The sequence below is a fragment of the Silurus meridionalis genome, chromosome 1 (assembly GCF_014805685.1).
Source record: "Silurus meridionalis isolate SWU-2019-XX chromosome 1, ASM1480568v1, whole genome shotgun sequence".
NCBI lineage: Eukaryota > Metazoa > Chordata > Actinopteri > Siluriformes > Siluridae > Silurus > Silurus meridionalis.
In genome coordinates, this window is record NC_060884.1 from 24297987 (window position 1) to 24315619 (window position 17633).

At 37.0% G+C, this 17633-nt stretch overlaps 1 protein-coding gene across 2 annotated transcripts; it reads right to left on the reverse strand.

Moving 5' to 3' along the window:
- Positions 1-10820: 10820 nt before the first annotated feature.
- gfi1ab (growth factor independent 1A transcription repressor b) lies at positions 10821-17633 on the reverse strand. Of its 2 annotated transcripts, none has more exons than XM_046861410.1 (7): positions 17221-17633; positions 14496-14633; positions 13920-14093; positions 12787-13157; positions 12480-12617; positions 12214-12379; positions 10821-11824 (listed from the first exon to the last, which is right to left on the reverse strand). In XM_046861410.1, exons 2-7 carry the CDS (start codon positions 14605-14607, stop codon positions 11646-11648), a joined length of 1140 nt encoding a protein of 379 aa, XP_046717366.1. In that variant the 5' UTR covers positions 14608-14633; positions 17221-17633; the 3' UTR covers positions 10821-11645. The 2 variants fall into 2 exon arrangements, with proteins under 2 accessions (XP_046717366.1, XP_046717374.1); XM_046861418.1 differs by lacking the exon at positions 17221-17633 and adding an exon at positions 16994-17155.

A 17633-nucleotide genomic window follows, 5' to 3' on the forward strand; every position in this document is an offset into this window, starting at 1 on the left:
TAGCAACAAGACAACACCTTCGTAACCTGATTACCTGACACACACATTGACCTTTCAGGCTCTGAAAGCACTGTGGAATCTTTATGATATTCAGTACATTTTCATTCATGTCATAGCTGTCCTGATTTCATCACTAATGATCATGAGATATTTATTAGAACTGAATCTGAGGGTTTAGTAGGTAAAACTGTATTTTCATCCAATCTCCCTGCAAGGTTTGAATTCGGTGGTCTTCAGAGAATTTGTCTGAAATTTAAGTTGTTTGCCAAAAACCATCCCTGGTGCCCAGTTGGCATGTCAGAAAAAAAGTGTTCTGTTTAAAGTGGTCTCCCTTGTGACTCTGTGTTAACTTTACATGCCCTGCCTGATGCTGGACTGATGCATTTTAGTCTTTTTTTTAGAACAATAGAAATGTCTAAATTTTCCTGGTTATTGTATTCATCTTAAATAAAATAGCAAACTGTTTTACATGCACAGAAAAATGACGTATAGTGTCAGAAAGAGTCAGAGTGCAGCCAATTAGAAACCATACTCGATTCGACTTGTTTAATTATTTGATTTTGATTTATTGAATTATTTGATTTTGGTCTGCAAACAATTAGTATTGATTAGTTTTACCTTTTCACCACCCACACCGACTTGTAAATAAGACTAAAAATGATAGTGTTATGGGAAAGTGTTCATTTATAACAGTTCTTTTCCAGCATAGGCATGGGTCCACTGTTATTATTTTATTTTACACAAACTGTTACATTTCTGCTTTATAAGATGTACTTTATAAAAAAATACAGACTCTATTTCATGGATGAACATCCAGACATCCACACACATTATGCACTACCTACTATACATTAATCTGTAACCGCATTGAAACTAAAAATACAGGCATGATGTTACAAGATAAGCAAGTCTGAAAGGTCAGATACATTTCATATTATTGTGTGATGAATATACTATCATGTAAAAAAGTGTAAAGGTTATGCACTGAATAATAACAAGTAATCTCAAGCAAGTGCATGTGGTTTCATGTGCAAGAGAATCATTTTTGTGAAAACTCAAACTACAAAATGTACATTTGAAATTAAGTTGTAAAAATATGCTTTACCCCTGTTAAATGGATTTGTCCCACTTGGCTCTGTGTACTGTGTATCTTGTGGCCCATTAACTTGCGCATCCAATTAACTTTTGAATTGTTGCACAATATAAAAATTAAGCTACCAATTGACAAGAGTGGAAGACATGTTATCAAACCAAATGTGAGCGATTAATGTGATCATTACAGCTAAGTATATTAACAATATTTTAGATTCCTATTACATTTCTACTTGCCATATACTTCACACATTATCATAGCTGCCTCTTGTTTTCTAATTATTATTATTTTTTAATCCAAATGTTTTATTGCAGATTTTTGCTAGTGTTTAAAGGTATTGATCTGGTTGTCTGGGATTTAACATGTATCAGGTGCTCCTACTCAAGGATAATTTGTCTAGAGATATGAGCTACAGACAGATGATTTGAATAATCCAAATAGCACAGCCATTTAGCTTGTGTTTAACCCATTTCTGAATGCACATAACCTTCTCTGTAAATACTGCCATAACTTTGTCTCAATACTTTGAATGAGGCCCAATGTGCTCACATGATATCAAATGTATTTTTTATACTTATAACAGTATAGTGTCATACTGTTAAAACTCTAAAGAGAACTTGTATGCCAAAAGCTAGAATTCCAGAAAGTTTGTCATCCATATTAAATCTTGGGGGACCAAAGGGAAGAGGAAACAACAGATCCATACTTCCACACCAGCATGAATACAGCTGAATCCTGTGTGCCCTTTAGTAAATCAGCATTTTGATAGCAGTTACTAGTGTTGCCTTGTTCCCAATCAATACATCTAGAGTGGAAAATTTTAAGCGAAGCCTGTATTTTGATTAAATACACTGTATGTGTATGTGTGAGTGTTAGTGATCAATATAGCAGTGCCCCATTATCCCCAAGCACTGGAGCCCAATCTCTACGAGCAACTCCCTATGGCAATAGAGGCAATAAAGGTTACATGTGAACAGTCAAAATGATTTTGTCACTCCACTCATTCAATGGTATTTGTTGATGCAGGCACACTTTATTAAGGGGTTCATGTGTCTTTTTTTTTGTGGTCATGGAGGCTTTTAACTTTTTTTCTCCCTCCCTTTAGACTGCCTTTTTCCATTTGAGTGCCTGCTCAAGAATCTAATAATATATCTCACCCACTGGCCAGTGCTTCAGGTCAGTTAGCAGGCATTTTGGTCAGTGCTCATGTGTTTCATTTTGTGTGTGTGTCATATATTTATGTGTGATATATAAATGAGCACAAGAGTCCCTGTCTGAATTAGGTGGTGTCCCGCTTAGAAGAACTTTGATACGACAAAAACAGATCAGGTTCTTCTTGCCATCATAAATGTTTTAGGGCAAGCAGCAGTGGAGCCTCAGCCCCATCAGAGAACCGCAGCAAAGCAGATCTCAGAGTCCTCAGCTCATGCTTCACTGCTCTAGACCGCAGCGTATTATTGCGTAATGTTTTGATTAAAGTGATGTGACACTGCATTTAGATCTATGGTGCTTATTATCTTCTACAATAAATGTACTTCACAATCACATGATTATATGCATTTTAATTTCTCCATGTGTACATTTTTTTACACGATTTTGTTTTTTATAGTCAGGTTCAATAAAAAAGGTGAATTTGTTTTCATTTTTCATGTGATTAGGCATTTGCTTGAAGTGCATCATGCTGAAATGCAGCTTTACATCTGATCACACATCCCTCACGTAATTATATGTAAAAAAATAAATAAATAAAAAATGAACGATTTTTCCATAGGGGTTTTCCTTTAATGAAACTGTGTTTTCAGATACAGTGTTGTTCTGTTCATAGCTCGCTGCCCATCAGAGGCTTCAACAACAGCAACACTAAAGCAGCATCACAGCTGTTCATGTAGCTGCCTTGCTCAGTAAGACGACTCCAGTGTTTCAGGTTAGACACATGTTTGAATGACCGGGTGCAAAAATGTGGAAGTGTGTTTGTGAAATAGAAGTTTGTTTGTTTTTTTCTCTTTTTGCTGCAGAGCAGGTGTTTGGTTACAAGACACACACAAAAAATGTTGTTTAGCAGAAGTGCTTGCAATCAGTTTGAATCTTCAGTAGAAAGACACATGACCTTTCCTAGATCCCTGAGCAGACGTTAGTACAGGCTAAGCAAGCCTACATCCAAGCATCAAATCATTCATTAAATCAGAACATCGAAAGTAACTTTACCTGAATGTTTTTAGCATGAATTTTTTATTATATATAAAAAAAAAACGTTGTCATTTTTTACCCTGGTTGTCTTTTTTATTCTTCATTTCTCTCTCTCTCTCTCTCCCTCTCTCTTTGTCTCTCCCCTTTGTGATATCACCATATGCTTGGCTTGGCTTTGCTTGGCTTGTAATGGAGCTTATGAATTTTTCAGAGAGATTCATAGCTTCCGTCATCCCCAGTTAAGTCAGCGACTGTATCAGCAACTTAGAGGATTCTTTTTTTGCTGCTTTAAAATCACACTTTATTTACAGAGATAAGATTTAAGCTGACTGGAAGAAAAAAGCACTGCTTTAATGCCGAGCTGTTAAAGGTGTTTCTGTGTTAACAGAAAGGATTGTGCTGCATAATGCATGTCAAACACTTGACTACACCAGGCTTCCGAGTCCTCCTAACACTCTTGTGCAAATCTGTATGACGGGTTTGAGGAGGAAAGAGTATTGTTACTACAGAAATTAATGTAGTTTAATGTTTATAGCTTTTTACAACAGCTCCCGAACTCCTCGACACTCCTGTTATGTAGGAAGTGTTTTTATGTTTTATTTTTTTAGTGCTTTCCTACATTTAAAAATACTATATATATATATATATATATATATATATATATATATATATATATATATATATATATATATATATATATTAATAGTGTACTTTTTAGTAGGAAGTTTCACAAGTGATTGCAAACCTTATTGAATTAATGTATTTGATGTTAGACTACAATATATCATTTTATCTTTAAATGACATCTTGAATAATTTGCTCCTTAGTCACGTTGTGTCATCAGTTCTTGTATTTAGTAATAAAGTTATCTACAATACATTTCAGTAAATGTCAAGTTGAATTTTACTGTTAGAGTCCAAACTAAATTTAATGTGATATAGTGTTACCAAAATACTAAATGTTTTCACCCAGTTAACTTGTGATCTGTGTGCAATACAGTATTTAAATCTTTATCTATCCATAGCAGATTAATTTAGTGCAATCTGTCATGCCAGTACTTCTGAGTGACGGTTGATCAGTCGGTGATATCTAATGTTAAATGAAGCAAGTAAACATGTCTTTAGACGTTGTTGGTCCCTGTTTGAACAGCGGGTGGGACTCCTCCTGTGCTGGCTCCTTGCTGAGATGGCTAATGGAAAAGCTTTCAATGTTGGAGAACTGAGGAAAATGTCAGCTTACATTTAACCATTCTGTTTGTTCTGGTGTCCCTCTGTGGTGGTCAGTTCCACTGATCTAGGCGATTCAGGATATACACACACACACACACACTCCTCAACATCACTATGCTCTGAAAAATGTTTTTTTACTTTATGGATTGTGATGGGTGCAGAGAGACTTGCCTTGAGAACAGCCTTCAGAACAACTGGGGGTCCAGGAACAAAATTTATGTATAAAATAAAATGAAACCCACTGATAGAAGAAAACCTTAAATTAATTAATTTTATTTGTCTAGCACTTTTAACAATGGACACTGTCTCAAAGCAGCTTTACAGGGATAAAGCGGTTATGAAATAATGTATACATTTCTTCCTTATAATTGTAAGTTTTCCCTAATGAGTGAGCCAGTGGCGACTGTGGCCAGGAAAAAAATCCCTGAGATGGCATGAGGAAGAAACCTTGAGAAGATCCAGACTCAGAAGGGAAACTGGGTGGCATTGAATGTCCATTCATTACAGTTCCATTATTGTTAAGGTGTGCAGTGATTAAATGCAGCCTGTGGTCCTGAGCCATTGTAGTAGACTGTTGATAACAATTACAGCCAAATCCATCCTAAAAGTTATTGGACTGCTCAGTAACTTCATACATTTCTAGATCTGTTGATGTGGACTGAACTATTCTCAGAGGCACAGAGTGGTCTCCAATTGAAGAGAACTCCATCCAAAGTTAGGCAACCGGGATGAATCAGGCAGATCCGAAGAGAAGAAAGGGACAGGAGCACTGGTCTCTGTTACCACAGAAATAACACTGACAACCCTGTTACAGTTGAACCTGTCAAGGGGTGGGATATATTAGGCAGTAAGTAAACAGTAATAATTTTAAGCGGATGTGTTGGTAGCAGGAAAATGGCCAAGCATGAGGATCTGAGCGACTTTGAAAAAAGTCAAATTGTGCTAGTTAGATGACTGGGTGAGAGCATCTTTAAAACAACAGGCCTTTTGTGGGTTTCTCAATATGTCTTGTCTTGTTGTCACAAAACGTGGTCATTGGTTCCCAAGCCTCACTGATGCTCATGAGGTATTAAGACAAGCCATCTGGACCAATCCCTTTAAAGAGCTACAGTAGGACAAACTGCTGTTAATGTTTGGTGCTGTCTATGATAGTAAGGTCTCAGAACACACAGCTTACTGTATATGAGGCTTTGTCACTGCAGACCTGTTAGAGTGGCCATTTTAATTCTTTACCACTGTCAAAAGCACCTACAATGAATCTGGTCTGATGAATCACATTTTCTTTTACATCATGTAAATATCGCTTACCTGGGGAAAAGAATGCACCAGGTTGTTCTTGGAATCTTCCCAAAAATCATCTTTTGTATGTCACTTTCTTTTTTGCCAAATCTATTTTTGTTTTGGGAGAAACAGTTTGATTTTGCATCATTTTTTTTTTTTTTTTATTTGTAGGGTGTCAAAGACTTTTGCATTATACTTTATACACGCCATGTGTTCCAAATGATGCTATGTTTCAATGCGTGTTATCCAGTGCAGAGAGTCGTTCCCACATTCCTCATACTTGCTAACCACATCACCCTTTTTTTTCCTCCCACTCGTGCTTTTCTTTTTAACTATCATGAATAATTTGTGGCTGAGCTGCGCTGCATGATGACAGCTGTGCAGTAGTCTTGCGGGCTGTTTTTCAGACCGGATAAATAATGGATTAAGCGCTATATCAAAAGCATGAATCTCACCTCTGGTTAACTGGTGATAAGGATAATGAACAAGGCTACCAGGATTCAAACTGGTGTACTTTAGCAATATTTTAGATTATTAGTTCATCAAATTTCATTATTAGCGGAATAAATTCAGGATTTATCTGGAAAGTTTTGCAGTGCTGGAAAAGAAAGAGGTTTGATTGTCACATATACATTATATTACTGAAAATCTTTCTTCATCTATCCCAGCTTGTTAGGAAACTGGGGTCACAGTCCAGGGTCAGCCATGGAGCAAAGAGGGTTAAGGGCCTTGCTTAAGGGCCTGACAGTGGCAGCTTGGTGGGGCTTGAACCAGAGCCTTGCCCGTAGTGAGGATTCCAAGATTGTCTCATATACAATTTATTAAAATATAAAATATAAAACATAAAAATGTGATAATGATTACTGACTACACAAAACATGTGCCTGTTGTTTATGTCAATTCTTCCTAAGCTTAAAATATAATGTTTTTTGGCATTATATATACTCTACATGTGGTTATTTAGCAGTTGTTTGTACCCAAAGTAAGCAAGAAAGCCTAAAATCATGTCGAAGAAAACAGTAATAACCCGAGCAACGATATTCCACCAATTGCCAAGAAACGAGCACTAATAGTTGTAGGAAGTTCAGTCATGACAAAACATGAGCCAGTATTATGAACACATAATTATAGAAAATGATTACTCTTCTGTCACAGATACTGTACATATCTATCAATCACAAACTATTAAGTATTTATTTGTGCACCAGTAAATTCAACCCTCCACCCTCCACCCCATTACATATAACCCCTGCTATCTTTATACCCTCTCACAGATTTGACAATCGCGCTCAGCATCAACCAAATGTCGATTCCTCCAGGCATTAAGCTGGTAGAGCACACTGCTCTATTGTTCAGATTCACAGGTAATATATCATTTCAATGTTCATTTGTTGTCTGTTGATTGATTACTGCATTGTCTGCACTGTACAAAGAGTTTACAGCTTTCTTGAAGGTAATAAAAACGTAGATTCTCTGAAAAGCAGTGTAAAAAGGCCTTTCAATATTTCATGCGCTGGTGATATTAATTATAGATTAATGTAAACTGTAGAAAACAGGAAGTTCTGGTTCATGCCGCATAAAGGTGATAGAATTGCAAACCATTATTTAGGGTTTTAACACTTACTAGTTTCTCTTTCTTTGCTTTCTGTGTGTGTGTGTGTGTGTGTGTGTGTGTGTGTGTGTGTGTGTGTGTGTGTGTGTGAATGCAATGTTCTGATTACTTTGTCACCCTATCGATTAGGCCTTTTGTCTATTCATATTTGATATGCCTGGAGGCACTGTCTTAAAACCTTACCTTTATCAATCTGACCAGACTAAAAGTGCGTTTTGAACGAAACACAATTCGAACTGTTGCTCACGAAACACATACAACTAAAAACAGAAACACTTCTCAACACTGCCACTGTACTGGACAAGATGCAAACTGTGGTTTGTAACACACAGTATGGTAAAGAATTGACACCTGACCATCACACATATACATGTGGGCCTTTCTTAAACCGTTACCACAAATCTGGCAGCATAGTTATTGCTAATGTATTTTTATTTTATGAGCATATTCAAACTAATCAATCATTAGACTTATTATTCAAATATAAATTTCTGTTACTTGGTTTGAGCCATAGAGCTTTATGTTCTTGTAATATTTCTTTTGTGTTCTTCTCTTTTTTCACTGCTATTTGCTATCAAGGATATGAGTTGGTTTTTAATCAGTAAAGAAAAGGTGTCCATATCTCCAGAAATCCTCAATTTGGAACATTTTAATAGAAATATCTCCATGTTACTGAGGTAATACATAAATCATAGGAACGGTGACATTTTTTGTCATTTCACATTATATATATATATATATATATATATATATATATATATATATATATATATATATATATATATAAATCAATATCAGTTAATACCAGTATAGTAATCAAAGCAAACTGCAAGCTAAGCATATTGTATGTAATGAAAACAATCTTTTGGCACCTGTAGCTCTCAGGGTAAATGAAACACGTGAAGCACGTGAATAAAACCGTCTCAAAAGGAAATCGAATCTGATTCGGTTAAATTTGCTCCGGTTCTGTTAGGCATGTGTCACTGTGATTGATTGAAGGGTGTCTGTGCTGTGTAACCTGAAGAAATGCTGCCTTTACTTTCGATGACATGGTGGGATTCTTGAGTGTTTTAGGTGTCAACAAAGAGGCCTAATTACTGTCATCCCATAACAATGCAGGAAAGAGCTTACACTCCACATCTGTTGCTTCCCTTCAAAGCATTTATTAGTCTGCTGCAGGACTGATCAGGTGCAATAGATCTGTTTTACCTGCCTAAAGAGTGGGTTTATAGAATGTATACAATTAGATATACGATGAACACTAAACTACTATTTGGCTTTGTAATGGTTTTTTTTGTTTGTTTGGGTTTTTTTTATCAATCAAGAGACACATATAGACACCAAATCTTTATGTTCTGACACCTGATATATGTGTGTGTGTGTGTGTGTGTGTGTGTGTGTGTGTGTGTGTGTGTGTGTGTCCAAAAGCCTGTTTCCTTCAATAAAAGGACGTTTTACTGCTTAAATATATGATTTAAACTCTAAACTCAACACGGTGGTGTTCATTCAGCGCGCGCCAGTTAGGAAGCGTCCTCACAGTTTTACAGCGAGACTCGAGCGCGTGCTTTTTTACTCTAACCGGTTTTTTTCTCTTTCACGTGAAGAAATACGGTTTATTTATGGATATGCCAGACGAGGCTTAAATCAAACATGAGTGGTTTCTAAATACAATTTCTTTAGTTAGAAAATGTTTTCCACATATGCATATTTTGTATTTTGCTAAATGTTTACTACATTTAATGCTAACTTGAGGCAAAACAAATTGCTACTACTAATAATAATAATAATAATTATAATTATAATAGTAATAAAAATGATGATAATAATAATAATAATAATAATAATAATAATAACCAAGCATAGTGTTCCTTGAATAGATTCAGACACACTCTGATAAAATGGTTTCTGAAGACAATATAAGAGCAGTGCAGTGGAGGTGAAAAGTGATTTTACACATATTCGAACCCCAAAGAGATGGAAATGATCCCATTCGGAATAACTTGCTTTAATAAGACAGTGTTTATTGGAGTGTTTTATTAAATCACAGAGCCTCATCATTGCGGCATGAGGGAACGAGTCGAATACATATCTGTATAAAAGCCTAAATACAGATTTGTAAAATAAGTTGCCTAAACTATAAAAAGCGATAAGAGTGTGCAAAGAATATATTGGTGAAATTCACACTAATGGTCCCAGGTCGCATTTTTCCCCCACTAATGTCAGTGTGAATCTGAAGTGAGGTATAGAGCTCTCGGCTTCGAAATGGCATTCATAACACAGATCAGAGAAATTGGTTTGTTTAAAACATTATCATTTTACTTTGCATTACATTTCTTTATATTGGAAGGTCACAGGTGAGGCATTGCCTCATCACTGCCTCACCTGCCTCTGGTAGAGATGTGATCTCAGCTCCACAGTGTGCAATATGACGCTCGCGCTTCAGTCCTGTCATTCATTTTGCACAGCATTAAACAGATACCTGGTTCATTTACACAGAAAAAGTAAAGCCATATTAGCAGCTGTAACGGTTCCGAGTCAGGATTCCAACACGGAAAACAAACATGTTTAATAATATTGCTACATTTGATGTGATTAATTTACAGAAAGCTGTGAAGCTGAAACACATCGTGCACTCGATGTCAAATTTGTAGTGTGTATTTCCAAGAAATAAATGATTAAACTTTCGATTTCGATTAATCTTTCGAATAATCGATGTCGATGAACACGCGTAGAAAAAAAAAAAACACACAGCACTATTTACTGTATTGATTTCATCATTTTTATTCAACTGATGAATGTAAATATAAATAAATAATGTTTATTGTTGAAAGCAAATCATTATGTACATTTTATATTGCAATTGATACTGCATGAGCGTTTAACTCGTGTAAAAACAACCCATAATAACAACAATAATAATTATAATAATAATTATTATTATTATTAATATTGTTATTATTATTATTATTATTATTATTATTATTATTATAGCGATCACAAACCGTCTGGGAGGGCGAGTGGAAAAATATTTTTGAAGTCAACAAATCAGTCATGGTTTATATAATACACAAACAATCTTGGTTTGGATTAAATCTCGTGGTTATTGTAGTGCGTGTTTTGCCAGCAGAGGAACAGCAGCATGGCGTCAGTGTGAGTGGCGCTGATTTCCTGCAGTTCAGCTGATGTTACCTGTGATAGCTATGTCCTTTCCCGCGGCCGTTACTGACTAGAAAGCCTCCCGGATTGTTTTGGTGATAATATTTTGGGTCTGGGGAAACACCGCCCTTATAGCCTTGGTTTGGGTAAAGCACTCAGGTCTACACGATCTCATCCCACAGCAAACGAAAACTCCCTGCTGAACAAGTCCACTGGCATGCTAAACGTGAAGCGGGTAATAAATGAACACTGTAGGGGTAAATTCAGTGTGCGTGGACCTTCAGCTATAGCAACTATTTCAGTCCACATTTATTTTGCTGTGCATTTGCTGGATCTTGCCAGACCTGCTGGGTGACCTCTTGACTAACAATTTAGGCTACACAAAGCACAAAACAGCAGTTTTGGAAACATGAAAATCATGGAAATTCGCTTTAACCTACATTATAAACATTTGCTTGGGAATCCCCTGTTAGCTTACATGACCATGGCCTACAACAAAAAATTCCCAGTGTAGAATTCACACCTACTTTACATTCTCAGAAATACAGGTACCATATACGAAACTTTTCTTTGTCAACAGCACAGTCAGCCTTTGTACATTTGATCTTTCACTGGAAACATGAATATGGTAAAGAAAAAAAAATAGTAATAATTTAAGACATATAAATGTTCCACTGATGTTACGTTCCTCTAGAAGATAATTAAAGCTTCACCACATTCATCATTCCAGGTAAAAAAAAAAAAAAAAAAAAAAAAAAAACAAGCTCAGAAAATATGTGTTCTTAATGTGTCCATCCCTGCCATGTGAAAAAATTCATTTTGGTATATTTCTGAGAGCGTATCCAAGATGGACACAGACTCTGTAGAGGCACAGGTCAAAATTGTCCTAGATCAAATCTAAATAGTTTGAGAACCTCATGTTCATGTGATTGTGTTAATTGCAGGTTCCTGGTTTTGAATAGTTACAGTAAGCCTACTTTAAATCCATCCTGGAGTTTTTTTCGCCGTGATGTGGGCCAGCACTGAGAAAGGCAAACGACTGTCCAGAGATACCGACTGAAATTTTTTCTTGAAGTTAAATCATTCCTCATTTCAGTCCGTGTTGAGTCTCCTTGTGTCTCCTCAAGTCCACTTTGCGTTGGAAGCCTTTTCCGCACAAGTCGCAGCCAAAAGGTTTAAAACCAGTGTGCTTTCGGCTGTGTGTTATCAAATTCGAACTCTGACTGAAAGCTTTGCCGCATACTTGACACTTGTGGGGCTTCTCTCCTGTAAAATAAAAAAAATATATGTCAAGTCTTGAGACATATTATTATAATATAATCATTATTTACTATTATATTATAGTCTAAACATAGGAACTATTGACAGGTCTCAGGTTTGGCTCAGGTGATTCACACAATGTTTACGGAAATGAAAAAGTTGCTCGCAGGGATTAGGGGCAGTGTTATTCTTACATTTGTAAGAAATGAATTCACAAGGCTTTTAAAAAAAAAAAATAATCCATTCGATCTTTGAGATTTATGGGATCAGGTGTAAAAGGTGAATGCATGGCAACCATGAATTAAATCCCTTTAGTATATTGCAATACTGTTTATAGACCAAATTGAAAACTGAATTGATATATTGAATAAACATCCTAGTATAATAAAACCCACCTGTGTGAATAAACGTGTGTTTCTTCATGTCTGATTTCTGATGAAACCTCTTGCCGCAGTACTGGCACGGATAAGGCCTCGTATCAGAGTGGATGAGAAGATGTGTGGACAGAGTAGAGGATCTTTTGAAAGTTTTGCCGCAGATTTTACAATCAAAACTCCTTTCCTGTTAAAAGATAACAGATAATGTAAAACACACGCTGAAAGTTAAATAGTGGAAACTCATGCTATAAATGGCACATCTGGCTAAATTCAACTACAGTTACCTGAGAATGAACAGATCTGTGCTGTTCCAGGCTGACTGCATGTCCAAAAGTTTTTCCACAAATGTCACAAGCAAAGGGTCGCGTTCCACTGTGGGACCTCCGAACGTGAACTTCTAGACCATGTGGAGTGGAAAACACCTGTGATGCAGAGAAAGATAGCCGGCTCAAGACACAGTACATCGCCTGAGGTTTAGTGTTTCCTAAAGAGCTCAGAGACCTTCAGACAGGCTACAAGCTTAGAAGTTACTCATGCTGTAATTTACACGATTCTGAAAAGTAGTAAACAGGAAAAGTGGGGTGCTGTTACCTTGCTGCATTTGATGCATTTGAAGGCTCCATTCAACATAAGGCGAGTACAAAGCCTGGCTGTGTCCGTTTTCATCTCGGGTCTATTTATTTCTCTGTCTACATACAGTCCAGGGCTAGAAGACGGCCGCTCAAATAGGTTTGTTGTAGACTCATAATTGTTGAAAATACTTGTGTTGGATCCCCTCTCCCCAAAAAGAGAAGGACCAATCACTCTTTCTCCATAATAACTCAAGGAAGAATGATGGTTGTTAAAGTTTTGCCGGACCAGTTGTCTCATCTCAGAGCCTGAATAACTGTTGCTCCATGGCTCAAAGGGCACAGCAAAAGGCTGTGTTTCATCAACACTGGGTGAAAATGACTTTTCAGAATCTGTCAAGGAAAAAAGAAGTCAGTATTTCCTGAAGTCTGTTGTATAGTCAGAAAGGTCAAAGTCTTTTAGTCATGCATATTAGAAACAGACTTTCGATGCTGTCTACGTGACAATGCAGTAAAAGAATAACAAAATGATACCTGAGCTACCTGATATAAATGAGACACAATAATAATAACAATAATAATAATATTTTTTGTAATGTACATTTTTCTACACCTGTCATATGTGAAAAAGAGTTCCAAGGCGCTTATAAAAGCCATCATCAATGGTACATCTTTGTATATTTAGTATGGATATTTTATTCAGAATAGTGTTTAGTGTTTCTTTACAGATTTAGACTAAAAGGTAATTCCAGTCTAAATTTAAATCAATTTTTTCAGGTACAAGGTTTGTGAAAGGAACTCATCCAAAGTAAAGAAAAAAAAAAAGATAGTGACAATGAAAAATAAAATGTTGTTCCTTTATCTGAAACTGCAGGCATCTGGTTTGAATAGATTTACTTCTCAATGCTAATAATAATAATAATAATAATAATAATAATAATAATAATAATAATACCTCGGTAGTATTCCCTAGCTGATGTGCCGACAAATCCCGGGATGTTCAAGAGTAAAAAAAGTAATTTCAAAACACTGAATAGTAAAAAATCCAATTCCTTGCAGCTTCACGTCTCTACAGCCAGAGGGGCGTATAAAAATCGGTGTGTGCACAACCCGCTTCAAGTGTTAGTGTAAGTATTAAAATCACTAGGCTGGTACCTGGTGATGCAGAGGGTGATGGAGGCCTCCAGCTGTCTTCATAGTCTGAAGAGCGATCACACACACTGCTGCTGCAGCTGTGCGGAGAGCGCGAGGACACAGCGGCGGAGTCCGTGAGCGCTAATACTTCCTCTGCCTCCACACACAGCTCCCCTGCTTCTGCACTCTTACTGTCTGCAATATCACACAGACACCGGCAAATAGCAGTATATTAGATATGAGCATTGTATATAAACTATTTTTTCCTTTAAACAAACCCTGGCTGTTTGATTTTAATGCGAAAATTAGAATTCGGATTGAGGTGTGAACAACAGCAACCCTGAAACTCCATAACCAGTTCCCAAGTGTCATTTATTTGTACATATGATTTATAATAAAACATTAAGAAAAGTAAAAACTAACACACAAACGAATAAATAATGGTAATTGTCATGCTAATGTCATTTAACAATTTATTTCTATCTGAACAAAGTACTTCGAAAATGAACTTAATTCAACGATAAAAATAGACATTACTCGGTATATTTTGTTTAAAATAAAACTCAATCATATGTCAAAAAAATAATAATAAAATACCTGCGCAGATATGAGCTAAAATCGTCTCGAGTCTGTTGCAGTTGTCCTCTAAACCCCGTGGCTGATGGTAACTGTGGGCCTTTTTACTCTTCACCAAGAAAGACCGAGGCATCTTCAATCTTCACTCTCTTCTTTATCCTACAAGTTATTAAGCAAACAGCAAGTGGTGGTCAGTCCGTCTGACAGTCCGACTGAAAGGTCGTAGAGAGAATCTGCTCCCCTGTAAGACTATAAGGCATCCTGTGGGAGAACTGCGCATGCGCAACTCGTCTCGCCCGTCTGCCAGGTGTTGCAGGGAGACAGGTGCTTTAAATGAAAGCCAGCCAGGAGGGTTCCTGCGGGTTTTTTCTTTCTTTTTTTTTTTTTTTTTTTTTTGAGGAGAAGGTGGTAGAGGAGGAGGGGAGGAAGGGGCTGTATAAAATGAACACGACCACTCAAACCCAGAGGGAATTAGAAACAGTGCAATCAGGATTAAATGATACACTTCGCTTTATCAATGTGATACTCGAGCTGAAGCAGCCGCCTGAGAGAATAGAGAGAGAAATGCTGAGACACGTTTTTGCTGGTTGCCAGTTATAAAATTAATCACAAACAAACAAACAAAATCCCTCTATACGGGGTGGATTATTCGATTTGATTAATTCTAGAACAAACATGAAGACATTTGATATTAGTTGTATACATTCTTAATAAAGAAATATAAAACTGCACTTTTTCTTTTTAGATTGATGGAAGCGAACATCTTTTATACCATTAAATATTATCTTGTATATAAAGAAGTGTACCTTGAAATGTTACTCTAAAATGATATTATCTAGATTTTAGAGACGTATAAATAAACTTGACATGCGTCTGGAGATTTTGCGGCTCAAATTTTTTTTCTTTTTTTTTTTATAGATCTCTAAAATAAATTAAAAATCTTTTATTTAAAAAATAGTTCAACAAGCGTGCAAACACGTCACTGCATCACCGCCCTCTCCAGTTTCACGCCTGCTGCCTCTAATCTTTTTTTTTTTTTTTTCCAGCGAGCACGTGCAGGTGGAACAGAGAGGCGCCTTGTTCTGGTCGAGCACAGAATCGGGACGCCGGTGATCTGCTGTCGCGCATCCGCACCCCCTTCATCCCCCTCCGTCCTCCTGGCCGGAGAAAACAGAACCCCGCATTGAGCTCGCGGGAGCAGACGGAGCGCAGGTACGCAGCTGACGCACGCACGCGCGCGCGCGCAGGGGGCTCTCTCTCTCTCTCTCTCTCGCTCTCTCTCTCTCACCTGCGGCGCGGCGTCAGCTCGCGCGCTCTGCGCGTTCACTCCCGAGAGCTTCATTGGTGCTGGAGATGTTTCAGAAAAGCAACCACTAATTTATTAACCGTTGATTTTTTTTAATAAAGGAGAAAAGCAGATTATGGGGTGTGTAACTGTTAAGTGCATTTTTTATAATGCATGTGCACGAGGTACACACCGACTTTACATATGCACGAAGTGGCGACGCTCTTTCACAAATCTCTTGCAAAACCATTAAAAAAATAGCTTGCACATTTGCGCTCTTCAAATCCCCCACCGGAACACACCTGACGAGACAGAGAATATTCAGGCTAAAACCTGCAGGATGGCTGAAGGCCTCGTTTGCTTGTCGCAAAACACTGCGCCGATAATATTCACTAACGACATGCACTGACCCAGGCTTTATCAGCGCCGCACGAACAGCAGTCAACTGAAGTCCAAATCTATGACATTTAATCTCCAACTACAATCTAGGACCATGCAGAGACTGTTTCAGATTGTGGATTTGGAAATGTCTGGTTCTTTTTTTTTTTTTTTTTTTGGAAAGCATCACGGTGCAGGAAATCAAAGCGCAATGTGCTTTCCGTTGATTAGACAGGAGCGCGCGTGCAACCGCAGGGCATCCGGGCACGATAACGCGTACAGTTCACTAAATCACACACTTTATTTCAGCAACAAGAACAAAACACGTGTTAAATCTTACAGAAAAAAAACTGTCATCAAATCTCACAAGCTTGGAGATTTATCTATTGTTTTTATGTTTTTTTTTTTTGTTATTACCTGTTAGGTTATGTTTCATATTTCTCATTTAGGGCATCATTTACAAAGCAATATTCTTTGCCATATCATTTTTTTTCTTGGAAACCTCTATAACCGCTTCGAGCTGCTATAAACAAGATATAATAAATATTAGAAATATAGGTAGAATATAGATAATTTTTTGTGCAAAATGTGGGATAATAGATACTCGCTTCATCCCGCATATAATAATAATAAGAAGAAGAAGAAAATTTATTATGATGTATTATGAATATGATGCTAATTATTATGATCACCATGCTTATAATTATAATCGTAATAATAATAATAATTATTATTATAAATATTTTGTTTCATATTGACATTTAAACTGTACATACTATTTACGTTTAATATTATATAATAATATAAAAGTATATATAATATATATATAGTATATATAATATATATATATACGCACATTTTTAAAGCGCATATTTGAAGTCTGGATCGAGTCGTGATTTGCTGATCGTACTGCAGATTTCAGACATTTCAGATGCCTGCTCCATCCTAAATACTCTGGCACACACACACACACACACACACACACACACACACACACACACTCGCGCACACGCGCATGCACACAAACACACACACACACACACACACACACACACACACACACATAGGGCGCTCCCCGCTTACCTGTGATCCCGTAGTTCTGTGCTCTTGGATCCTCTGTTGAGTTTTTATCATCAGTGTGTCTGCAGTCTACAGCTCCGCCATGCTGTCCTGTGTTTCACTGTTTCACTCTGAGCTGTCAGAAAACATACTTCCTGAAAACCTTATTTGCAACACGTTTCATTTCGCGGCGCACAGTCGTCATGACACTAGTGCACTTTTTTAAAACACGTTATCATCATCATCATCATCATCATCATCATCCTCATATAGCAGAAATGTGAACCCGACCCAGGCTACTACACCTCACATTCATGCAAAGTCAGAGCACAACAATTCACTCTGAACGCATATCACACTATTAATAGGTCTGTGAATAATCAAAGCTCTCAGAGAAACTATAATGAAGCTCCTGAGTCTGGCATCCGTTTATCCTT